Consider the following 27,429-nt stretch of genomic DNA (forward strand, 5'->3'; position numbering starts at 1 on the left):
TGTGATCATTTCCGCTCACAGGGTTGAAGGTATTTGAAATTTAACTGGATGTGGCAACGATTCACTCATTGCGTTACAATGGGCTAACTCCAGTTTCCAGATTATTTACCAAATCACTACTATCAGTGCTTCGGCTGCACAGAGCTAACAAATAAGTAGCATGGCCAATCTGGATGATATTGAACATACTGTATTTTACTAAATTAGCCTTATCAGCCACATAGCTATATTTGAGGAATTGGTTCTCACCCGTCCAGTTAAATTTAAATTAAGTTGATACCAACTGAAACTATTGATTGTTGGGATGCAATCATCCATTTATTGGTCTGGGATCAGCTCCGAGACAAAAAATTAGACCTCTGCTATTTTTAGCTGAAACAATCAAAGTCACAATGATGGACAGCTTTGCTCCACAAAAACCTCTTATCCGTAAATCTTCAGTCATTTCCAAACTGATGCTATTGCCCAAAGATGGGTAATTACTAATACCATCTCTAGTTACGGAGGCAGATGGGATTAGCATGAGTTATCAAGTGTTCTGTCATGGTATCAACTGCCAATGGACACCAGGTGCAATCTGTGCATTAAAGAGTGTGTGGATATGCATATACGGCATGCACAAGTCCAAGGTGATACACTTTGGTGGTGGTATATGTTAATCACAAACGTACAATCAAATCAAAGTATCCGGTGATAGTTTTACCAAACCACATTTAGCACTGGTGTATTATTATGCAAAATTAATGACAATACCGAATGAATGTGTGATCACAAAGTATTTAATGACAATGTGGTTGATAGAACACTAACTATTGAGTTGCTTGCATCCAGTTTCAATCAACAATGAACGAGGCATACAGTGGCGAAAGGTGCATTCTCGCTACACAAGGAAGGAATGTTCTTTTATGTCTTCCTCCATTTGGCCTCAATAGACGGGTCTTGCAAAATTCAGCAAGATTCCCGCTTCCGGGTTTTCATAGTGCCTGCCTGGGTTATATACCTATGGCTCCTGCTGAGGCGAAGAATGAACATAAAACCTTACATGGTTAATTCCAGATAAAAAGATGCTGGTTCAGTTGTGATGTTGAAACCATCCTCTGCATGATATAATCAATCATAGACTTACAGACTCTGAGAGATCGTTTCTGCGGCTTGGGTTGTCAAACCATACGCGTTAAGAGTGCTCACTACAGATTGCAGGGATAGCACCAAATAGCAGCAATCTGCATAGGAGATTACGTTTAACTCGGCACGGATGACTGACACATTAAAATTCAGTTTTATGGGATTATAACATTAGGTTACTATTCCATTACTGTGCCTTAAGTACCTCCTAATCATTTGGCTGATGAGTACATAAACCACTCTGTCCGGTCTCACCCTCTGATATCCAGAGAATGAAGGTATCGTCAGCTTAAAACCTCCCAGGCTTAGGGACGCAGAGATATGGGTTGTTAACATTGTACTACGTCACTTCACCGATGGGCACCAGCAACATCCCTGCCCATGGTCATACTCACGTACTAGTGATTACGCCATGGCACTGAGTACAGCGCTATGGGTCCAGTCATTGCAACACTGGATAGGATGATCATATCTGCGGGCTATAATAACATGTTTTGTTTATGATTAATCAAGCAGATTAGACAGGGACACAAGACCAAACTAGATGTTGCATATCCCATGGACCTTGGGTTGCGTGTGATCACACATTTACACCAGTATGTCAAGGTTCCTAAGAGCTTTATAGACTGACAGCAATATTATTAGTTACATAAAATCTTGTTAGAAGGAATCACTACGAACCTTCTCCAGATGGTTATATGGGTCTGGCATATACAGGAGTGTACATTGACATTGAGTCTCACTCCACCAGGACCGCTATACCTCAGCAGCAGGGATGGACCACATCCTAGCGGTTGCAGGATGGTCAAACTATTGATCTGTCCAAATATTCAGAATAAACCTATTGCCAGATCAGGGGTATTTGCCAACTCTATGTTAGGTATGGTTCATACTTCCTCCAGGTTGAGGGAGGTTACTATTGCCACTATTATACATTAATAGCATCAACATGCCTATATCTATGTCATGTCTGAATGCATTCTTAATGTTCACTCATCATTGGCCTACTGATGCAGTGTATGACGCCTGGACTCGGTTCCATGGCATGAAATCACAGAGCTTTAAAATCTTCACGTAGTCACTCACGTGACTCCAAAGTAAAATAGTAAGATTAAACGAGAACTTACTAGTTTGAAGTTTGATCTTTATGTTATGAGGAGTAACGTTGAGGGATTACGTGCCCTCTGCTCCCAGCCCTCTATCATAAAGTTCAAATGGTATTATGGTTCTCTTATCTTACTATGTTCAGTTCAACAACTGTTTTCTGTGATTTCACACCGCTGCTTTGAAGATTGACACGCATGCGTACTGGACGGGGTCTTCACGTAATCCCTCAACGTTACTCCTCATAAAATAAAGATCAAACTTCAAACTGGTAAGTTCTCGTTTAATCTTACTAATAAACCTCAGAAAGAGTGCGCCTCAAGAAATCCAGAATTCATATCACGATGCTGAAGTAATTTGGTAGTTCAGTGATAAAGCTTCTTTGATTTTCAGGTGTAGTTTCATGATTATAATATTTACCCACTGCAAATAAAAAGACAAGATCTAACGTAGACAGAGTTGAGATTTTCATCCATGATTTCAGTAAATTCTTCCAGTTCTTTGTTGATTCTTTCCTTTTCCTTAATTTCTAATTCATGTAAATTATTCTAACATTGTTTTTACTGCTTTTCATGATTTGTTGCTATATTTCACTTTCAGTTTTATCCCGACTACAGGTGCTGTCTGTCTGTACTTTCTTCCCGTGACCTGATGGGTTTTCTCCAAGATCTTCGGTTTCCTCCCACACTCCAAAGATGTACTGGTTTGTAGGTTAATTGGCTTGGTATCATTGTAAATTATCCCCAATGTTAATGTGCGGGGATTGCTGGTCTGTGCGGACTCAGTAGGCCAAAGGGCCTGTTTCCTCGCTGTATCTCTAAACTAATCTAAACTAAAAGCTAGCCTATGATTCAAGGCTCGGGAGTAAACTGTTTCACTCTTCACAGATGCTGTTTGTCCTGATGAATATTTCCAGCATTTTCAGTTTTTATTTCAAATTTTCAGAAACTGCATCTTTTTGCTTGCTGTCACAGAACTAATAGTTTGGAGAAAAGGAATGTGAGGATTTAAAACATAATTGACGGAGTAGTTATGATCTGAAACTTATGATCTATTAGGGTGCAGGAAACAGAATCAGTCAGGGTTCTTAAAGCGTAACTGCATTAATACTGACAAAAATAATTTGCAGGCCTAAGGGGAAGGAATGGTGGAAGAGGGCTGTCAGGACTGACTTACTAGGAGCCAGCATAGACTCAATGGGCCACATAAGCCTTTTATCACATAACAGTTTTTTTGTCAATATCAATGAACATGATTATACTTTATGGACATTAGAATTGACTTGATCTGGCATGTTTGTCAGGAAACCGGTTTCCACATGTTCATGCAGAAAATCTTTTACCTTTCTCATTACATTACATTCTCATTAACTAAATTTTTACTAAGTATAAAATAAGGATTCAATTTCCCAGATTTCCTACCTGAAGCATCTCACTGGATTTTTATTACATTCTGAGAAGCATATGCAATGTTTTGGGCCATAAAACCCATGGATGGATGAAATATATGTGACATAATTTAACGGGTTAGCATATGTCATTATTATTGCCTCGTATCTTTTCAGCGACTAGGCACTAATGCTGAGTAGATCAAATGTTTCCAGACGGAATTACAGTGAGAATACCAAACCCAGTACACTACCAAACAGGTAACCAGTAGGGAAGCATTTACACAATCACAGAACACCAGGACGCAACGTAAACATCTTTAGATTGTCAATGTATTAGCAGCTGCACACAAATACCATAAAATGAACATTAAAACACTTAAAGTTCAGATAATTCTGAGATGAACAACCAAATTGAACCTTATTGGACGCTGAAGACCAAATTGATCAGAGGAGATCATCCTCAAGATAGGACAATCCCTATATGGCCACATGCCCACAAAAAGGAAAAAAATGACTAATGCATCTTAACAGGTTAAAAAAGTATATTCAAATATCAGAACAAAACTCCAGCATTGCTTCTGGCACTTTTATTACCTGGAAGTATCTTATAGTAAATCACAATATTATTATTTGATGTCAAATATAATTAATAACTGTATTTAAAATAAATAGATCAAGGGAAGATTAATATTGTTAAAGGGAAAATGTAAATATACTGTAAATAGTGCTCTGTCTCCTGTTTTATTCATGAATTAAGGAATTATTACAGTATACATTGTCAGGGGTGTCAGGGATTATGGGGAGAAGGCAGGAAATGGGGTTAGGAGGGAGAACTAGATCAGCCATCATTGAATGGCGGAATAGACTTGATGGGCCGAATGGGTCTATTCTCCTATTACTTATGGGTGACTATTGACTATTATTTTAGTCAATTATTATCTTTAGTTGGGGAATGTATTTTCATAAGGCTTTAAAAGATACTAACATTGTTTCCAGTAGCTGCCTTTATACAATCTGTAGGTTACTTTTTGGCACTTAGCTGACAGTAGATTTGCAAAAACAGGCTAATTGCATTGGAAGAAAATGGTCTGATTACAGAAGCCTTTTTAAAATTTGAAGCACCATTCCTTAATATAGAGAAAATAGGGTACATTTTGAGGACCATCAATAAAATCAAAAGAAATACTTTAGATTTCAATGCATGACTGGCTCTTCAAACAGATTTCGGATGGCAAAGTGGAATGAGTAGGTTTTCGTCTATTCTGTGCAGACTTTAACATAAATAAGGAATGTGTTATGCATTATAGTTTGAATGTGAATCTATGATTGCGTTAGGTAGCTGTGCAGCAGAGTATAATAAGCTCTCAGCTCTGAGTTCTGCACCCAACTGCATGACCCGATGTGAAGTGAGCATGGGAGAGTTCTTTACAATCTTTATCAAGGAAGATTATTAAAATTGAAAATAAAAATATAGCCACTGTGGTGCAGAAGGGAGCGGTTGTGAGGTTAATAGGCCCTCTGCTGAAGCAGAGTAGGAGGGCTTCTAATTTGTTTTCATTTCTGACCTGAACGAACTCATATTGAAAGTTGTTAGCCAAAATGGGAAATTCCATCCCATTTATTCAGCAAGACTCAGCAAGAAGACGTGAATCCCTAATGGGCAGTTTTATATAAATAAAAATAACAAGGCTCTACAAATAACGTAATTGCTCGCCTATTTCACAAATAAATCATTCTAAAGTCTTCAGATTTACTTGCAGTTTCAGATACAAATTGGTACAATGTTTATCTGTCCTATCATTGTCCGATGAAAATCATAAAGGAGCGATTCTGTGCGCATTTTTCAAGAGAAGGTTGAATCATGAGTGCTTTTTCTAAAACACTAGTTGCTGGTTCTTGAAATAATTCCCTTTAGGTGCTACTTTAACAGTCCTTAATCTACCATTTGTTTTTCATTTATTGCTTATTTTCTGTGTGTTTACATAGCGTGAAACTTTGGAATGGGGTTCCCTTCTTCCAAAGATATTGCAGAGTAAAATAAACTACGTTTTGAAGTCTTACAAGCTGACTATGCTGTTGTATTGCCAAGAGCTGATTGTTTCACCAGCTCTTGCATCCATTCCTGGAACATCATCCATCGCAGCTGTTAGTCTCTGCCTAAATTCAGCTACGAATTAGCTGTACGAGGTAAATCTTCACATTAACTTTTTCCACTTCAGTGTGTTTCCACATATTCTGCTCCTAGTTTTCTGCACCGGCTCCTGCTACTGGTGTTGGAGCTGTTTCTGTGTATTTTTGGTGCTGCAGGGTGATTCAGGTGGTGTTTCATACGTAGTTTGTTTCTCCTGACATGCAGGTTGTGGCGCAGAACTCGCATGAGTTCACGAAGCTGCATCTGCATGACCCCACTCTCAATCTGTGGGCCCCACCATGCCTGCCATTTGCAATCTGAGCCAGATGTTAAACTCACACAGGAGGCTATTCATTTCTGGCATTGCCAACTAGTTCTTCTAACCCTTTTGTTAGAAGGTTATTCCAACAAAGTTGTCAATGACACAGTCGAGGACAGAATGCTGTTTCCAGGTGAGCAGTGACATTGCTTTAGCACAACAACCAGTGATCATCTGAGCTAGGTACACCAGCTTATTGTTCATATTAAATAATACATTACAGTGACAGTTTCTCAGGGTTAAGAATGACTTGTTTTCACTCTGGCTTTGATGCTCTGAAACATGAATGAAGCTGAGGGAGCTGACTGCTGATCGGGTGGGTGTTGGGAGCTCTGTTCCTATGGCTACTTTTGTGGAGCCTCTGTAGGTTCTTGATGCATGGCCTTGAGGTTCTCAGTACCCCGCTGAATGCTTCTTTACCACTTTGAGCGGTCACGGGGCAGAGATCCCAATGGGGAATGGTGCATTTCTTCAAGGGTTTGAGCACATCTTTGATCTTTTCCTCTCTATGTCTGGGAATACCTTCACAGGACAGACCATCTGTTTTGAGAGCCTGGCAGTGGGCATGCAACCCATCTGACCTGCATGTAACTCAGGCTCCAATACCGGGGATGTTGGCCTGGGGGAAATGCTGAATATTGTTTTAACTTGTCCTTCCAGTGGAAAGTAGGGAAAGGGATTCATTGGCGGTAAAAAGCTTTGGAATATCCAGAGGTTGTGAAAAATAAATATATGTTGCGGTTTGATATTGTTGCAGGAGTTGTGAGTGCAAATGCAAGATCTTTGAGATTTTAGGTAAATCATTTCAAGTGCAAAAATCAAATTATGGATTATAACTCTGTTATGCCATCGGTAATGCTGTGTGCAAAAGCTGGCATTGTTTTGAGTTCATGCAGAATATGATATAACTATGAACAAAAAGCATACAGCACTGGAGTAACTCAGCAGTCAGGTACGGATAGGTGATGTTTCAGGTCGGGACCCTTTTTCAGACTGGTTGTAGTATTGGGGGTGGAGAAAGCTGGAAAAGAGGTGGGGGTCTGGCAAGTAATAGGTGGATATAGGTGAGGATGAAATGGACAAAGACCAGAGATGAAAAGACAAAAGGCTGTAAGACAGGGAGAGAAGACGAGTGAAATGTGAAGCCCGAGGAAGGGATATCGATGGAAGTGGATGGAGAGAAGGGGGGCAGGATATTTTGTGGAAATGGGTGTGCATCAGAGTGGGACATAGGACAGAGAAGGGGGAGAAATGGAAGGAGGTTGTGGGTTGAGTTTTACATATAACTATGTATTTATTCTGTGGAACGACATGCTATTTTCACTGCCCATTTAATTTCAAAAGTGGCATGAACCCATGTGCTGAGTGTTTGGCAGCACAGAGTATGCAATTAAGTTGCTGCCTCGATCCATTTTCTACTCTAACAAACTGAACTTCACAATGAGAAGTCTGGAAATTATTCAATGTAATCAAAATTGCTCCAGCTTCTATTAACCTGGTTCCAGTCTTATAAACCTTGCAACTAATTGGTTTATTCTTGTGAAACAATTGTAGAGTTATTTATTGTCTTTGATAAAATTTGAAGTTTGTCGTGTAATCTGGCTTGGTTTACCACCCAACAGTAAGCACCTTTGTTTTAAATCTTTAAGAACGAAATTACATTACGGATTTCAATTTTCTTGTTCCAAATTCATCATTCCTTTTAATCATCCTTGAGGTCTGTGTTGTTTGTACGATTCATTAACAGAAGTGCATTTGACCTGCTATCAGTCCATTTGCAATACGGCTGTGATATTAGTTTCCAGAATCTATCTCGCTGGCTGAAATTAGGAATAACTCAATAAAACAGTTGTTTTATTCCATCCTTGTGAGGAACTACTTAATCCCTGTGCCTCACTGATCCCTGGGAAAAAATGAAAATCAATTGGAAATATCTTACAATTTATAATATTCAGTGAAATGGCCTTTCTATGGGACTATAAATGGCAGATTCTTGGGACTAATGCAGAATATATTATTTATGTACTATATTTCCGGTTTATAAATCGTAATTTAATGAATCCAAAGTTTTAGCTCTAAAGTGCACAAATATTTTCTGTCAAATTGAAATTAGTTTTATCCAAAGTGTCTTTTTAATTTTTTTAACCAGGTGAATTTTAAATTACACTACAATTAAATTATTTTAATCTTTTACGTTTACATTGGAAGACATACTTTTTTCACATTATTTCATATATAATTAAACCCCATTTGCTATCCCATGGAATTTTACATTTTTCTTATTCCCTCAATAAATATTTCCTTTGGCGCCGTGGGACGGAGTTTCATGGCCAGATCTATTTTCAGTGAATGGACAACATGATCTATTGCGATCACACATCTCTGTATAACAACCACCTCTCAAACAATAATGCAAACGGTGAAGCCGGTGAAGACTCAGGTGCTGTTCCTTACCGTGGTTTTCTCCAGACAGTGTAACAGGTGATGATGTTGCCTCTGAAATGAAGATCCTGACTTGCTAACTAGGGCTTGTTCTTCATCATTAGACATCTGAAAACAAAAATCCAGCAGTGGTCAATGAAAAGATTCCAAACTCCAGCTGAACATAAATGGAATGTGTTAATTACCCCAAATCAGTAAAATTATTTGAATACCAAAGTTGGAAAGGGTTGAATATCCATCTGGGAGAGAGCAGGAATTTAGTCTAGACCCTTATATTACAATTTTTCTCTCTTTCAGCCTGACCATTGAAATTTGTGTGGTAATGAGAGATATGGGACATTATTTGTTTGACATTCCAATGTCAATAAATCATATTCACAAACTGCAGAGGACTTTGCAGTTTTTGAAATTTTAAATTATTTCAGCCGAGAACATTGTGTCCTTCTGGAAAATCTGAAACGTCAACTCTGGAAAGAGAAATAACTTGTGTGGTATGTTGCAGAAGGCAATTCTAAAGGCATCCAGATTATGCACCAACATGAATTATGAATATCTTTGCATATATGGGAGGCTTTTTATTGCAATGGTTAGTGGCGAAGTACCTATGGAAATAACTTGAAGACCGAAACCAATGGAAACTCGTAAATTTGCATGACATTAACTTTGCATCACAATACAATCTTTGGAGATCAACTGAAAACAAATTAGCAGAATGTCAATAAGATGGAGCAGAGTCTAGAATATTGACATTGTTTCTTACAAGAATGAAGTGGACCATTCCCGCACTTATTTCCTTGCAACTGATCTATTTTCAGATTTTGACCAAATCTTCCCAATTTTCCTGCTATCCATCTACACTGATGGCAGTTTGGAGCAGCCAATTATCTCACCAACATATTCTGTTTTAAATGGTGGAGGACAGTGAAACACCAGGGGAAAATCCATGCAGTCACAGAGGGAACGTGCAAACTCCAGCCAAACAGCACCTGAATTATTAAATATCATCCCTGCAGCTGTTTGGACAGAGGTTCTGTGGAAGCAAATTATACTTTGCAACAAAGATGAGGTCATGGGTTTTTGGGATAGCACGGTGGCGTAGCTAGGAGAGCTGCCTCACAGCGCCGCAGACCCGGGTTCAATGGTGATCTCAGGTGCTGTCTGTGTGGAGTTAGCACATTCTCCCTGTTTCCTCCAGGTACTCCGGTTTCCTCCAACATCCAAAAGACATGCAGGATCATAGGTTAATTGGCCTCTGTAAAATATCCCTAGTGTGTAAGGAGAGGATGAGTTAACATAGAACTGGTGTGAATGGATGATCGATGGTCGGCGTGGACTCGGTGGGCCGTAGAAGTGCCTGTTTCCATGCGGTATCTCTAAACTAAAACTAAAGTATCGACTGAGCAGGAAGAAACAGAGGAGGACCAAAGCAAAGTGAACGGTAAAATCTGGTAAAGGCCCAAAGGCCCAATAATATTCTAATTGACAGAAAAGTTTAAAAGAAACAACAACAATTGGTATGAACAGCAGATGGGGACCTGATTGTTGGTTGGATGTCAGAGGTAGCTTGTAAACTGAAACAAAACTTCAATGGTCATAAATATTTCAAAAGGAAAGACTATTGATTCAAGTACCTAGCCTCCTGATAACAATATCCATGACCATTTCAATGCGGATTTAATTCTTTCAAATTAATTTAACTGGATAATTAATTGTTAAACGCCAATCCAATATTCCCTCTCTATTTTCAGTGCTCTTATCCTTCCTGTATCCTTCCTGTAAAAGCTGCTGCTTTTATCCTTCCTGTAAAAGACTGGATAGACTTGTACTCGCTAGAATTTAGAAGATTGAGGGGGGATCTTATAGAAACGTACAAAATTCTTAAGGGGTTGGACAGGCTAGATGCAGGAAGATTGTTCCCGATGTTGGGGAAGTCTAGAACAAGGGGTCACAGTTTAAGGATAAGGGGGAAGTCTTTTAGGACCGAGATGAGAAAAACATTTTTCACACAGAGAGTGGTGAATCTCTGGAATTCTCTGCCACAGATGGTAGTTGAGGCCAGTTCATTGGCTATATTTAAGAGGGAGTTAGATGTGGCCCTTGTGGCTAAGGGGATCAGGGGGTGTGGAGAGAAGGCAGGTAAGGGACACTGAGTTGGATGATCAGCCATGATCATATTGAATGGCAGTGCAGGCTCGAAGGGCCGAATGGCCTACTCCTGCACCTATTTTCTATGTTTCTATTCTCTGCCGTAATCCTTCTTACTCGACCAGACATAACATTTTCTCCCTCTGCTGCAGCTTCATTCCTCTTTTGTAAACTTTGCTTATTTTAATGTACTATTTTCTGTTGTAGTCAGTGCCTGAACCCTTGAAGTAATTATTCTGTGTTCTGTATGGTGGTGGGTGATGTGGCATGGGCAATGTTGCTGTGTAGTGGACACTGGATCGTGTCCAGCAGTGGGATTGGAGAGCCTCTGTAAGGAGAGGAAAGTCTGTTGATAGTGTTGGTGCTTTGACAGCACTTTGACCATGAAAATATAATGCAAAATAAACCCCATCTAGAACAAAGAATTGCTGAACTACAGTGATCAGGAGTGTTGGGGATGATTTTACACATTTGGAGAACGGACATTTTGGGAGTACCACAATTGTGAAGAAGAAAATAGCTATTGCTAATATTATTAAATCTGAATACTTTTGCAATGTTACTTTTCAATGTAAAATTGCAGTGCATTCAGTAGGCAGTTGCACCCAGTTACGAAGGGTACAAAAGTCCTCTGGACCCACTATAAATTCTTGCCCTTGATGATAACAGATCATGCTTTCTGGAGGTGACACATGATCCATCTGTGTTTTGCAGCAGATTCCTCTATGGCCCAATTGAATATGTAAACCGAAATGGTCGGGAATAGGGTCTAAATTTTGATTGTAAGACTTTAATATTTTGCCATGCTGTTTTATTCCTCTTCAAAAAATAAATCCATATACTGTATACTCCACTTCTTTAACTTCAGTGGAAATCTGGTTTCCTCTGTCATATGTGTGGCTGCTCATCCTGTGGGCGTTGTGGAGTTGAGAAAGGAGCTGCACAATAATGACCAACTAATCTCCTGGATGGCTCACAGATAGAGTCAGGTGATGACGCTATGCTGCTCACCTGCCTGGGCTCATATAATGCTAGCTAACATTTACTTCAAGAGGGCTAGAATACAAAAACAGGGATGTAATGCTAAGGCTCAATAAGACAATGGTCAGGCCACATTTGGAATATTGTGTGCAATTTTGGGCACAATATCTGAGGAAGGATATGCTGGCTCTGGAGAGGGTCCAGAGGAGGTTTACAAGAATGACCCCAGGAATGAGTGAACACTTGACGGCACTCGGCCTGTATTCGCTGGAGTTTAGAAGAATGAGGGGGGACCTCAGTGAAACGTACCGAGTAACGAAAGGCTTGGATAGAGTGGATGTGGAGAAGATGATTCCACTAGAGGGAGAGTCTAAGAATTAAAGAAAATTCCTTTAGGTAGGAGATGAGGAGGAATTTCTTTGGTCAGAGAGTGGTGAATTTGTGGAATTATTTGCCACAAAAGGCTGTGGAGGCAAAGTCAATGGATATTTTTAAGGCAGAGATAGATTCTTGATTAATACAGGTGTCGGGGTTATGGGGAGAAGGCAGGAGAATCGGGTTACAAGGGAAAGATAGATCAGTCATGATTGAATGTTGGAGTAGACCTGATGGGCCGAATGGCCTAATTCTGCTCCATCACATGACCTTATGAACTTATTTATATAATGTGGTCTTCAAGTAGGCACAAACTGAAGAAAATTACTCTTGCTCTTTTGAATGTCCTGCATGCTTTATTTAATCAGAATGGTCTATTTTAATACCATATCAATGGGGTTCATCGATTTTGTTGTTGAATAGACCTTGCTTTGACATGCAATAATTTTTTGTAGTATTTGTGTATATCTGATTTTTCTGGTCACCCTGGCTGAGTGGTAGGGTAACGCTGCTGGGAGAACTGCTGGCTCACAGCAACGGAGTCAAAGGTTCAATCCTGGGTCACGGACGCTGTTTGTGAGGAATTTGCATGTTCAGCCTGTGACCTCGTGAATTTCTTCCAAATGATCCAGTTGCCTCCCTCATCCCAAAGACATGTAGATCGGTTGGTTAACTGGCCACTGGAAATTGACCCTACTGTGTAGAAGAGTGATAGAAGCTGGGGATATTGATAGGAATGTTGTATTAATGGAGGATTAGTATAAATGGTTGAATGATGGTTGGTATGGATATGGTGGGCTGAAGGGCCTGTTTCTGTGGACTATGAATGTGCTTGCAAGATCTTTAGGTCTATTCCATGCAGTTCTGGGATGCCAGAATGCACCGCTGAGCCTATTGGAGACGTTGTGGGTTCAATCAGCGAAACATTGATGAAAGTAGGTGCCCACTTGATAACCCCAACGACGTGGCTGCCTAGCCTTTCTCAACATCGGAGGAGCATACGTGAGTGCAGAAGGCTCCCATCACCATCGGGAGTAAATTGATATTTGGCACTTTGGACTTTTAACATCTAGCCCTGTGTATTTGCAAACATTAAAAAAAAATCCCTATTGAAGATTTGAAACACATCGGCTGCAGCAGGAAGAGTTGTTATTGTGTGCTTAATCAGTGTATCTTCATATTGCTCAATTGCTTCTTCCTTCATAACCCTCTGGTTGGTTCCATCTATCATTACATACTGTCAGCTCAAATGTCCCATGAACGAAAAGAGGCAACATTCAAAGATAAGAATTGCTTCATTCTTTTAGCAAATGGGAAATGTACACAAGCAGATTATTTATGGAGTAACTCAGCGGGACAGACAGCATCGCTGGAGAGAAGGAATGGGTGACATTTCAGGTCAAGTAGAGTCTGAAGAAGGGTCTCAAGCCAAAACGTCGCCCATTCCTTCTCTCCAAAGATGCTGCCTGTCCCGCTGAGTTACTCCAGCATTTTGTGTTGATATTCGGTGTAACCAACATCTGCAGTTCCTTCCTACGCATATACAAAATATTCATTGCTTGGATTTCGATTTCAATGAGGGCAGTCATTGAAGAAACATTTAACTGGCATACATCAAAATGTAAGCAACCGTATGCAAGGTTGGTAGAAGTAGCTCATTTTCTTTTGGCTCCGTTCCAGTTACTGCGGAAAAGGAACAATAAAGTCACCACTGAGCCTTCAGCAGTCCATTACCTGCTCGAGTGATTCACTTAGCAAGCCGTTGTGCTTGCTCTGCATATAAGCATTTGCACTCCAACTCTTTGCTGCACGGATTCTTGCAAGTCTGGATTTCTGTACAAACAAGAACATACAAACAAATTAATAATTTATCCCTGTGTCTTCTATTCTCATTATATTCTGCAGTGACATTAGAGCACACATCAAAAACCTTAACGCTTAATGACATTTTTGGTTGGATAATATGCACAATTTTTCATGTGGAAATAAGGTGGTGTAAATTGGAGTGCACTATGCTGTATTCTTTTTAAACTATATTGTTTATAAAGTAGACAGCTAATGTTTTCCTGTTGGCTAACTTTTACTTATTTACTTGCAAAATACTGGCTTTTTCTATATTTGAAACATCTATTTTAAATTGATCTGTCAACAAATCCCCACCTTCTACACACAATTAATTATCATCTCAATCCTCAAACATTTACCAAATTACTAGGTATATAGAAAATAAACATATAGTTATTGCACACCACATGCTCACAACAAATATTCAGTTTTGATGTGTAGAATGCTTTTAACCTTTACATACAGATTGTTAATAGTTTAGTTTATACAGTTTACAGTTTAGTTTACTGTCACGTGTACCGAGGTACAGTGAAAAGCTTTTGTTGCGTGCTGTCTAGTTAGCAGAAAGACAATACATGATTACAAGCGAGCCATTTACAGCGCATGATAAGGGGGCTACGTTTCGTGCAAGGTAAAGCCAGTAAAGTCTGATCAAGGATAGTCCGAAGGCCACCAAGAGGTAGATAGTAGTTCAGCACTGTTCTCTGGTTGTGTTTTGCCTTAAGGCCAAGAGTATGGAATGTAATATGCCAGAGATAGAAGGAAGATATTGCCTGTGTGATTTGCATGACCTTAATGGTTATCACCATCTTTAAATAAATCTGTATTTCAGGCAATGGGCTGTTGTAATGGTGTAAATTGGGGTCCTGTGACATAGAATAAACGTTGATATCTGCTTCTGTACATGCTTCGCTCATTTTAACCAAATGATATATACTGTATGAGGCATGATGTGGTATGTTCAGGAAGGATGTTTCTTCTGATTGGAGTCTCTGGAGCCAGGAGTCATAGCTTCAAAATAAGCGGTTGGCCACTCAGGACCGAGATGAGAAATGTCTTCACTCTGTGTTTGGAATTCACTACTGATAGGGGTCCGGAGACTCAGTCATTAAGTATGTGAATCTAAGATAAGAGTATTCCAGATTGGTATTAAGGGAATCTCCCTTGAGATATGGATGGTGCAGAAAAGTACTCCTGAGACAAAAGGTTGGCCAAGTCTTATTGAATGGTGGAGCAGACACAAGGGGATGAATGGCCTTCTCCTGCTTGTGCATTTTAGAACCAATTAGATTCTAATGTTGCAATTAGAATCTAATGTTGCATTAGATTCCAAATGTTGCAACAAGGAACGCTTACCAAAGAAATGCTGGAGTAACTCAGCAGATCAGGCAGCATCTCTGGAGACAATCGTTATCAAAACACGGTGGGGGGGGGGGGGTCACAATTTGGGGGCGCGATTTCTTGGTGATACCTGCTTGAATCTTTCAAAAGCTACAATGTGTTAACTAACATTTAAACAAATAAAACTGAAGCAAATAAAGGCAAACAGAAGAACCAACCTTGGAGGGGGAGAGAAAGAGAGAGATGGGAAAAAAAATGAAATAATGTGAGTGACCTAAATGAGGGACTTGCCTGCAAGCCAGCCAGGAAACCCGTTCGACCGGAGTCCTTAATGACCTGACCCTTTTAAATCCAATACCCGCTTAAAGCATTCCCATCCACCAATACATCCAATTAGTTCAAATAGTAATTGTACCGTCATCAGACAGCTTTAAGTAATTCTCCGTGAATACCTTCAGTAATACTTGAAGGTCAAAACACAATTGGTGACACATCGTGTTAATACGATGTTAATAGAGACATTTAACAAGCGCTTAACAGTGACACCCCCACTGCCTTGTGGAAAGCAGAGATTTTACTAGATTTTTTTCACCAAATTTCTAAATCCGGAATCCGGATTACAAAACATGGGGGGGGATTGACCCCACCCCTCAAAACATGGGAGGGGCGTGTGTTCCCTGTTCCCCCCCCCCCCCCCCCCCCCCCCCCATCCCGGGATTTCCGCCCATGTCTGGAGAACATGGATAGGTGACATTTTGGGTGACCCTTCTTCAGGCTAATTGCTGGGGGGAGCTGGAAAATTATGGATCCATGTTCTCCAGAGATGCTGCCTGACCTACTGAGTTACTTTGTGTCTTTCTTTACATTAGATTCCATATTGGGAAGTGGTAAATGGTAATTTCCATTTGGAAGTTTGCCCTGTGAACAGATCATGATGAAATTACAAAATTACTAAACACCAGCCTGGGTAGATGCATATGAGCTGCAAGATTTTTGTTCCTAATTTCAAAGAATCTGTACAAACCCGTTTCTCCTTGACAGGAGAGTATTAGTAGGTATTCCCTTTGTAATGGAGCTTGAATGGGATAATGAATAGTTTACACACAGGGTAAGATAAATACCAGAAAAGGAATGAAGACAAATGTGTGAAGGACCCTTAGGGGAAGGTTGCAATCACTCAGGGTGTTTAGTTTAGTAATATCGTGTGGAAAGAGGCCCTTCGGCACATTGAGTCTACACCGTAGATCAGCCGTAGATCAGCCATGCACTAGTTCCATCCTACACACTAGGGACAATTTACAAAAGTCAATTAACCTACAAACTTGCACGTCTTTGGAATGTGGGAAGAAACTGGAGTACCCGCAGAAAGCCTGCGTGGTCACAGGGAGAACATGCAAACTCCGTACAGACAGCACCTGTAGTCGGGGTCAAACCTCGGGTCTCTTGTGCTGTAAGGACGCAGCAGCTCTACCGCTGTGCCACGGTGCTGCCCATTGTATTCAAGGAGGAATTCAGTGAGGAATAATATGTCAGTTATATGTTCTTCAATAATAGGATGCTCAGCGATAAATGCCACTTGTCACAGTTACAATTTAGCTGTAGGGGCTGCAACTGTTGAAGATGAGCAACTAGAGAATGACACTGACGTTTATGCATCTGGTTTCTTCCTGGCAGTATTTGAGATATTTGGGACATCCAGCCATTATTGACAAGCCGCATCTTTCTACTCAAGAAACATTAACTCTCCCATCTGCTGGTGTCAGATAGAAATGTGCAGAAAACAGATTTTGCTCTCTTAGGATTGGTTGTTTTTCACAATGCAGGGGACTATTAATACATTCACCAGACTTTAAAGGCACTGCGTATTACATTTGCGTTATACTGGAACCATAAGGGATTAAACTTGCTCAAAGTCCAGCTGGTGTGTGACCACAGGCAGCAGATCATGAAGGGCAACATCTGGTTTTCTGGCAGCTGTTAACTATGCTTTGTGCTGTGGGAATGCCATTGCACCATCTCTATTGGAGCCTCAAGCAAACATGGAGTGGTCAATGGACCTTTGATGATATTGTTTAGGACATGAATGTAAAATTCATTCATGTACACAGCAACGAAAGCCAAGCTGTCACATGAAATTTGATAGAGCACACCACTGCCATGTTGAAACAAATCTGTCTGGAAAGTTACGGTCCTTAGCAGAGCTACCTGCAAGACCAATAGGGCTGTCATGGTAGAGGATTTTTAACTTTCCCAATGTAGAATGGGGTTGCCATAATACCAAGGAAATGATCAAAAGCTGTACTTAGGCAATATGCAGATGGCCCTACAAGAGAGAGGGCAGAATGCCACCTACTCTTACAAAATTGGGAATGGTAAGTGACTAAAGTGTTGATGGCCAAGCCTCTTGAGGGCTAGTGACGAGAGTTTTATTAGCTTTAAAAGAGTTATGCATAATGAGAAGGCAAGCACACAAGTTAAACTTCTGAATTGGAGAAAGGCAAACTTTGATGGAATTAGACAGGAACTTGCTAAAGTTAATTGTAGTAGGTTATTTGCGGGCAAAGGGGGTGTGCGGAAAATGGGATGTCTTAAACGAGTGATGGCGAAGGTTCAAGGCAGGCATGTTCCAGTTAGTATGAAGGGCAAGGTACCTGGGAGTAAGTAAGCCTGGCTAACGAGGACAATGGAGGCTCCAGTCAGTAAAAGTAAGGAGGTCTGGGCCATCTATGGGCAGGTAGGATCAAGTGTATCCCTGGAAGAGTTTAGGGGACTGAGGAGTATACTTATTTAAAAAAATCAGAGAGCAAAAGAGAGGGCAGGAGATAGCTCTGGGTGATTAAATTAAGGAAAATACAAAGATAGTTTATAAGAAAGGAAAAAGGGTAACTAGAAAGAGAATAGGGCCCCTCAAAAGTGGTCAACTAAGCGTGGCGAAGGAGATGGGCTAGGTACTCAATGAGTCTTTGGCCTCTGTTTTTACCATGGACAAAGACAAGGAGTCTAGGGAACTTGAAACAGTTAATGGAGATATCCTGAGGACAAGCGGTATTACAGTCGAGGAGGCACTGTACGTCCAAAAGCAGATGAAGGTAGATAAATCTCTGGTATCTGATCAGAAATATCCGAGGACACTGTGGGAAGGTCGAGAAGAAATTGCAGGAGTCCTAGTTGGGATATATGAATCATTGCTAGACACAGCTGAGGTGCCATATGACTAAACAATGGCAAATGTTGAGCCTCTATTTGAGAAAGGCTGCAAGGAAAAGCCTCTAGACTAAATGAACTGTGGAGCGGTGAGCCTAACGTGAGTGGTAGGTGAGTTACTAGAGTGGATTCTGAGGAATAAGATATATTTCCATTTGGATGTACAGAGGCTGATTAGGGATAGTCAACATGGTTTTGCACATAGAAGATAGACGCAAAATTAATTTGCAGATGACGCTAAAGTAGGTGGTATCGTAGAAAGCGAAGATGGTTTTCATAAATTACAGCAGGATCTCGATCAGCTGGGTAAGTTGGTCGAGGAATAGCTAATGGTGTTTACTGCAAATACGTGAGAGGTATTCTATTTTGGCAAGTCATATCAGGGCAGGACCTTCACAGTGAGTGGTGGTGCCCTGCGTCGTGTTGTAGAGCAGAGGGATCTAGGAGTGCAAGTGCATAGTTGCCCCACAGTGGCATCACACATAGATAGGGTGGAAAAGAAGATTTTGTACAAGACAGAGGTGAGGCCTTACTTAGACCATTGTGTTATATTGTGTCAAGGTATATGAATCATTCTTAGACACAGGTGAGGTGACGTATGACTGGACAATGTCTAATGTTGAGCCTCTGAGAAAGGCTGCAAGGAAAAATCTCTAGACTAAAAGAACTGTGGAGCGGTGAGCCTAACTTGAGTGGTAGGTGAGTTACCGGAATGGATTCTGGGGAATAAGACATATTTCCATTTGGATGCAGAGGGGCTAATGAGGGATAGTCAAAATGGCTTTGCATAGAATACAGACAAAAAATGCTGGAACAATTCAGCAGGTCAGGCAGCATCTCTGGAGAGAAGGAATGGGTGACGTTGCGAGTCGGGACCCTTCTTCAGACTGAGTGCCAGGGGAGCTTTGGAGAGAGGATGAGAACTTTTTTTTAAAGTAGGCATACCTCGAGGGAATTTCACAGTGCAGCAGATGAAATGTGAAGGAAGGAACTGCAGATACTGGTTTGTACGTGGCAGATTGTTTCTTACAAATTTGATTGGGTTTTTTGAAGAAGGTTTACAAGGGCAAGGCTGTAGACGTCTATATGGACTTCCGCGAGGTCTTTGGTAAGCTTCTGCATGTAGATTGCTTTGGAAAGTTAGACTGCATGGGATCCAGGGGGAACTAGCCGACTGGATGGAGATTTGGCCTCTTGGAAAGAAGCCGAGGTTGGTGGTGGAAGATTGTTTTTGGAGGGGAGACTTGTGACTAGTGGTGTGCCTTAAGGATCGGTGCTGGGCTCTTTGCTGTTTACGTTAACGATTTGGACGAGGCACAATTAGTAAGTTTGCAGATTACGCTAAAGTAGGTGGTTTCGTAGACAGTGAAGATGCTTATCAAAAATTACAGCAGCATCTCAATCAGCTGGGCAAGTTGGCTGAGGAATAGCTAACGCCGTTTACTGCATTATAAGTGCGAACTGTTCCATTTTGGAAGTCAAATCAGGGCAGGACCTTCACAGTGAGTGGAAGGGCCCTGGATCACGTTGAAGGCCAGAGGGATCTAGGAGTGCAAATGCATTGTTGCCTAGAAAGTGGACCCACAGGTAGATAGAGTGGAAAAGAATGCTTTGCACAAGACATTGGTTAGGCCTTACCTACTATTGTATTCAGTTTTGCTCACAATGTTATAGGAAGGGTGTTGTTAATGTGGAAAGAGTGCAGAGAAGATCTACGAGATGTTGCCAGGACTCGTGGGCCTGAGCGATGGGAGGAGGTTGGGCAGGCTAGGACTTTATTCCTTGCCTAGCAGGAGGCATAAGGGTGATTTTATAGATGTGTATAAAAATCATGAGGGTAATAGAAGGGTGAATGCACAGAGTCTTTCTCCCAGGGTAGGGGAATCAAGGACCAGGGGCCACAGTAGGTGGTTTAAGATGAGAAGGAAAAGAATAAATAGGAACCTGAGGGTCCACTTTTTCATTCGGAGAGTGGTGGACATATGGAACGAGCTGCCAGAGGAGGTAGATGCTGAAGGTACTATAACAACATTTATAACACACTTGGACAGATACGTGGATAGGAAAGGTTTTTAAGGTCCTGGACCAAATGCAGGAATATGGAACTAGGAACATCTTGGTTGGCATGGAGGAGTTGGACTGAAGGGCCTATTGTCATCTATAACTTTTAGTAGAGTGTACCGGGCAGCACACTGGCGGAGTGCTAGAGTTGCGGTCTTACAGCAGCAGAGACCCAGATTTCATTCAGACTACAGGTGCTGTCTTTACGGAGTTTGTGTGATGCAGTGACCACGTGGGTTTTCTCCAGGTTCTCCAGTTTCCTCCCACACTCCAAAGACGTACAGCTTTGTAGGTTAATTGACTTCTGTAAATTGTCCCTAGGGTGTAGGATAGTGCTAGTGTACGGGGTGATCAATGGTCGGCGTGGGCTCAGTGGGCCAAAGGACCTGTTACCACACTGTATCTCAATCATTGCTATTGAATTTCAATACCAACCTTATGTTATTTTCACTGCACAAATAATCAACTAAAAGGTATACAAGATCACAACCAGGGAACATTTAAAACATGTGCTTTTTACAGTTGTTTTGCTCATTTAAAATCAGGCAGCAGTCACCACAGATCAATGCCTCGGCTGCTTCCGACCAACTTACTTTTATCACGTGGAACCGCTTTCGTCCTCACTACTTAACATGTACTTAACTAGTTTCTTCCTAAATGCATCAAAGCTATGCATCTAAACCATTCACCGTAATAGTGAGTGTCGCAATATTCCCAATCTTTCAGTTTGGAAGCTTCTCTGGAAGTTAGCAGACATCCTGTGTTAAATCCTACTTTTGAACTCTTACACAGGTCCATCTTTTTCTGGTACCAAACCTTTGCAGAGTAGAAACCAAAAGCTGTATTTCCAGAGCCAATCCAAATCTTAAGTAGGAATCTCAGGTTTACAAAGAGCTTGGTATGGTGAAGGATATTTACGACATAGATGAGAAAAGCCTCTAAGCGTATTTTAAAATTGAATCCCATTTGCTTTGTGAACAGTTTTAAGAAAGAAGGCTTTTTATATTTAAAATTAAATTATGTCTGTGTGCATGCTTTTTAGTAATCTAGTCACTGGGGTATGCTTACAACACCTGCTTTTCTGTTGCATAAGATCTGCGCATGATCTAACATTTTGACTAAATAATTTTGACAGTTGATTTACATTTATCTCATTTTATTATGTGAATGACTTAGTCTAACAAATATTGTGTATTCATAGATCCAGAGGAGATAAATAAGGTTAGTCAGTTGAATAATATTACATCTTATCAAGCGATACCTCAATAAAAAAGCCAATCAGAACAACATTGTGTAGAACTTTGCCCCTCATATACTGTATATAGTCATGAGCTAAGACATTGTCAAGCTTACAGCTCAGGTGCTTATTTTGCATTGAACTCCAGACAATGTATTCAAATATTGGCAATGCTTGAATTCTGAAATAAAAACTGAAAATTCAGGATATACTCAGCAGGTCAGACAGCAGCTGTGTGGAGAAAAACAAAACTAATGTTTCATATCAATAACTTTAGCAGAGTGTGAAGACAAATGTATAAACTTACAGAAATGAAGAGGAGTGAAGGGAAAAAGGGTGTCTGTGAGGGGATGAAACACAAGGGAAGATACAAACAGGAATTCACAAGGGGATCCAGAGAGGTCCAGGAAACCTGGGACTGCTCATGGATCAATAAGGGACTTTGTGATTGGAGTCTGGGGATGTTGGCAAAGTACTAAATGAGTACTTTATATCAGTTTTCACCAAGGAGAAGGACACGGAGGACAATGAGATCAGTGCAGAGAATACTAATGCAACGGCATCTTGAGATTTAGGAGCAAGAGGTGTTGGGGCATCAAGGTTGATAAATGCACAGGACCTGATGGGATTTACAGAGGAGATTGCAGGAGCCTTAACAAAGATTTCTGCATCTTCTCTAGCCACAGGCGACAAGGTCAGTGTGGCTTTGTACGTGGCTGGTCTTACTAACTTCATTGAGTTTTTTGAGGAGGAGACAAAGATTTAGTAAGGCATTTGAAAAAGTCTCCCGTGGTAGGCTGATCCAGAAGATTTAGATTTTGTAATTGTAACAGTGACTTTGTTGGATGGATTCAGAACTGGCTACTGATAGAAGGCAGAGGGTTGTAGTGAAAGGACAATATTCAGGCAGGATGTCTGTGACCAGTGAAGTTTTGCAGGGATCTATGCTGGGATCTCTGCTGCCTGTGATATATATATAAATGACTTGGACATTAACATGGACGGGTTGCTTAGTACGTTTGCAGATGACACCAAGATTGTCGGGGTCGTGGACTGTGAGGAAGGCTGTCAAGGTGTACAGCGAGATATAGATCCACTACAGAAATGGGTGGAAAAACGACACATGGAGTTTAATCCAAGCAAGCGTGAGTTGTTGCAATTTGGGAGGTCAAGTATAAGGGGAAAATATACAATGAATGGTATGACCCTTAACGGCATTGATGTACAGGGGGATCTTGGGGTCCTTGAAAGTGACAACACAAGTACTGTAGATAGACTAGTATAAAAAGCATATGGTATGATGCCTGCTTTCATAGGTCATGGCATTGAATATAAAGGTCAGGAAATCATGATGCAGTTTTATAGGACTTTGGTTGGAACACATTTGGAATATTGTGTGCAGTGCTAGTTGGCCCCATGGAGGACATGGAGGATTTGGAAAGGGTGCAGAGGAGGTTTACCAGAATGATGCCTAGAATAGGGGGTATTAGCTACAGGGAGAGGTTAAACAGACTTGGATTGTTTTCAATGGAACGGCCTACACTAAACTCTTTTACATGGCAACAAGATAATTGTTTCAACTGAATTCTCTTGGGCTCCACTATGTCAGACATTCACTTTGCTGTCTCTACTCTCCCCTTCTCTGTAATGTAAAACACACATCTTTTCCAGGTATGAGTTTAGGTGACTGAACTATAACATTATTTCTCTGTCCACAACTGCTGCCTAACCTGCTATGTATTTCTGCTACAAAGTTTCAGCATATTCAGTATTTTGCTTTTGTACCTCATGAGTGTGGTCTGCTCGTTTGCATCTTCTCCAATAATGCCACCACTAAGCTCAATATAAACAAAAAATCTTCCAAATTAAAAGGAATAGGTGATGTTTCGGGTCGAGACCCTTCTTCAGACTGGGAGTCCCAGGGACTGAGAGGGAGTCTAATGGGCCTGTCCCACTTAGGCGACTGCGACTGCAGGAAACTATGCAGTCGCCACATGGTCGCCACATGTTCGCGGGTGGTTGCCGGGAGTTGCCTTCATGGTCGTGAGGAGTTCCCACGTTTTGGGAACTAGTCGCGGCCTCATTATGGTCACAAAAATTTTTCAACATGTTGAAAAATTAGCGGCGATTAGAATGGAGCCGCCATGGAGAGTAGCGAGAAATCTCGTGCCGTAGGTGGGTCGCCAGGAGGTCCTAGCGGGTTGCCAGGAGGTCGAAGGTTCTCGTAGGTTCTCGTTGGTTGTAGCCAACGCTGACCGGTGAATTTCATTGGTTCATTGGGAAAAAAAACCGTAAGCAGTAGTTTTCAGAACCAAGGATAACCAACCGGTAATGTTAATATCCGCCGAGCTTTGCAACTGTGTATCTCTGGCTTCTTAAAAGTTGTCTCCACTCCTTCTCCCCCCTCTCCCCATGCTCCCCCCCTCTATTAAAGGACTTATCGTACACTGTGTTAGCCATCTTAATTACAGCACGAACCTTCCTGTTCATCGCGATGTGTGTCTGTATCACCTTGGCTTTGCACTATGTGAATTTCACTCAGACAGCGCTCCCCCCTCTTGCCCTGCCCCCGCCTGCATAACGGACTGGTGAAGGAAGCGATGTGTGTGTGTGTGTTCCACTCTGACAGTCGCTGTTCCTGTCTTGACAACTTGACAGTTGCCTGAAAAATCACCTAAGTGGTACAGGCCCATGAGACTCCCAGTCTGAAGAAGGCTCTTGACCCGAAACGTCACCCACTCCTTCTATCCAGAGATGCTGTCTGTCCTGCTGAGTTACTCCAGCTTTTTGTGTTTACCTTTGGCGTAAATCAGCTTCTGCAGTTCCTTCCTGCACATCTTCCAAATAAACATGCATTTATACACGCAATACAGATGTTCCAGCTTCTGGTTAGTTTCTTAGGGACTGATTAAATAAATGACAATTTTGCATAAACAGCTGCAATACTACAAAGTGTTCAATAATTCTGCTGGTGCCAGCTAGAATTGGGCAGGAACTGGAGTAATCCAAACTCATTTGAGAAGCATCCAGCACACAATTCCAAAGAGCAACATAGTAATAGCCTGACAAAGGAAAAGTGTGTAATCTCTGACACTGTAATGCTTCAACATTGATATGAGTGACTGAATCTCATATAAAACATGTATTGAACTATACTTCGAAGAGGAAAAATCTTGAAAACTGTTTTTAATGCCTTCACCATGATCTAGATTTTGGCAGGTGGGGATTAACACCTAGTCCTTTAATGCATTGCTGACATCCCCCATTTTAAAAAGAAAGGCCAGCAACTCTAGAGGACAATGACTCCAATATAAATCGAGAAATTGCATTCCCAATTATCTATTGGCATGCACACAGCATTTGTTTAGTTTATTGTAATGTGTACCAAGGTACAGTGAAAAGCTTTTGTTGGGAGCCCCTGGCTATTTCTCGAATAGTCACCATCAAGAGGCAGAAATGGCTACATCCTAGCCACAGGAGACCACGGTATATTCATTTTGTTTTACTCTTAACTTTCCTCTTAAAAAGCTTCTTGTGAATCTAATGACTTCTCCTGATATGAACTTTCAGCGCTAACATGTATTTCCATGCAAACAAAAAGTGTGTTAGTACTATTTCACTGCAGCACAATCATTCAAAATTTCATGGATAATTTAAACAAAGGAAATTTGAATAATATAAATGGCAATTTGTTTTACAATATTCTGAGGTGACTAAACTAAATCCTGAATAAAGGCAATAGCCTTTTGAACTCCATCACATAGCACAGTATAGCATGAATCCACATGAACACGGGTAGTTAGGGCACTTTTTCAATTTATAGGTGACCTAATTCAGCAAGGATATTAATAAGTGAAAGTGGAATGGATAATATCAAAGATGAGTGACATAGTTATCACAGATATCTGGACACATCACTAATTTTTTTCTCAGATCGGATGTGATCAAGGAAATGTTGAGGAAAATCAGATAAAATATTTTGAATAATTGGTGAATAAGCAAACAGAATGCGTAAGTTTCAGATCATCATCTGTAGGGCAAGGAGGGATTAAAGTTGTGTTTTAATTGGACAAAAAGTTAATTAGATATAGAACTCCACACATCCCAGCTACTTTCACGTCTCGTCAAGTCCAGTACAGGTCAAGGCCTATACACAGGCACACTGAGGTAAGGTACAATTAAATATTTATCTGCAGCATTTACAGGCATCACTTCGGCCAACGCTCAAAACATGAATTATACATAAAATGCACAAGACAGTGAAAAGATAAAAAGTTGATGCAAAAACAAGATATACGTGCAAAAAGTGATTAAAAAACAAGTCCAGGGTAGTGCAAAAGGTGTTGCGTTGATGAGATAGTATTAGATTTGTGTAGATCGCTTTTCTAAACTGCAGTAAAGTAACTGTTCATGAACCTGATGATATGGGACGTCAACCTTTTGTATTTCCCACCCTACAGTAGCAAGAGGAAGAGGTAACTCCCTGATGGTGAGGATTCTGGATGATAGACGCTGCCGTCTTGAGGCAGAACCACATGTGAATGCTTCTGATGGTGGGGAGGGCTGCGACTGTGATGGGCGAGGCTGAGTCTGCCACTTTTAGAGTCCATTATAATGGATTAGGTTTCTGAGTACTGGGGGCGGAGGAGAGAGGGAAGGGGGTGGGGGAGAGAGGGAAGGGGGGGGGGGGGGGGAGAGGGATGGGGGGGGAGGAGGAGGGGGAGGGGGAGGGGGGGAGAGGGGTGTGGGGGAGGGGGGAGATGGGGTACCACCTCCAGTTTAAATTCCATTTGGAATATTTTGGAGGACCAAGAAACCAAGAACCAAGAAGTTCGTGATAAAATAAGCCGGTCAGCATGGTTTTGTGAGGGGGAGTCTTGCCTAACAAACCTGTTGTAATTCTTCGAGGAAGTAAGTAGCGGGGTAGACAAAGGAGAGTCTGTGGATGTTGTTTACTTAGACTTTCAGAAGGTCTTTGATAAGGTGCCACATGTGAGACTGCTATAGAAGATGCTCATAGAGGGGATACTAACATGGATAGCAGGTTGGCTGGATGGCAGAAGGCAAAGAGTGGCAATAAAGGGGGCTTTTTCTGGTTGGCTGCCAGTCACTTGCGCTGTTCCGCACGGCTCAGTGATGGGGCCGCTACTCCTTATGTTGTATCTCAATGATTTGGATGAGAGGATTGAAGGCCAAGTTTGCAGATGATATGAAGATAGGTGGAGGGGCAGGTAGTGTAGAGAAAGCAGGGACTCTGGAGAAGGACTTGGACAGGCTGCGAGAGTGGGCAGAGAAGTGGCAGATGGAAAGTTACAAACGATGTGAATATAATTCTCAAGTCTGATATTAATGTGCGTATTGAGCATAAGAGAACTAACTAGCACAGTACCTTCTGCGCCTTCCGTTTATCTGCCCGTTGGTTCTGATGGTAGATGCGACTGAAGTTTGAGACAATTACGGGCACAGGTAAAGCAATAACCAACACACCGCTCAAAGAGCAGATAGATCCAAATATCTTCCCAGCAATGGTCTTTGGCACCATGTCGCCATACCTGCAATAAAAGGAACAAAAATCATTAGTTTCAGTTAAATATCTGCCAGTGTTTTAGAAGGAATCTTCCTGAATAAAAGAAGTCCAGTGGGTTTCCAGTTAATTCCACAGATGGGGATGGGGGGGTGGATGATATTTACAATATGTACATCGGAATTCAGAAATTCACAATTTATTC

The 27,429-nt window shown here is 41.2% G+C and overlaps 1 protein-coding gene across 1 annotated transcript in view; it reads right to left on the bottom strand.

Moving 5' to 3' along the window:
• kcnd2 (potassium voltage-gated channel, Shal-related subfamily, member 2) overlaps nt 1–27,429 on the bottom strand; it is a 411,877-nt gene that overhangs the window by 10,863 nt on the left and 373,585 nt on the right. Inside the window, exons 3-5 of the mRNA XM_055650846.1 lie at nt 27,090–27,252; nt 13,747–13,845; nt 8,524–8,619 (exon numbers count right to left, since the gene is read on the bottom strand). Of these exons, the coding sequence (XP_055506821.1) occupies nt 8,524–8,619; nt 13,747–13,845; nt 27,090–27,252 (358 nt within the window). The remainder of the gene's footprint in view (nt 1–8,523; nt 8,620–13,746; nt 13,846–27,089; nt 27,253–27,429) is intronic.

This window comes from Leucoraja erinacea, chromosome 19 (assembly GCF_028641065.1).
Source record: "Leucoraja erinacea ecotype New England chromosome 19, Leri_hhj_1, whole genome shotgun sequence".
Lineage (NCBI taxonomy): Eukaryota > Metazoa > Chordata > Chondrichthyes > Rajiformes > Rajidae > Leucoraja > Leucoraja erinaceus.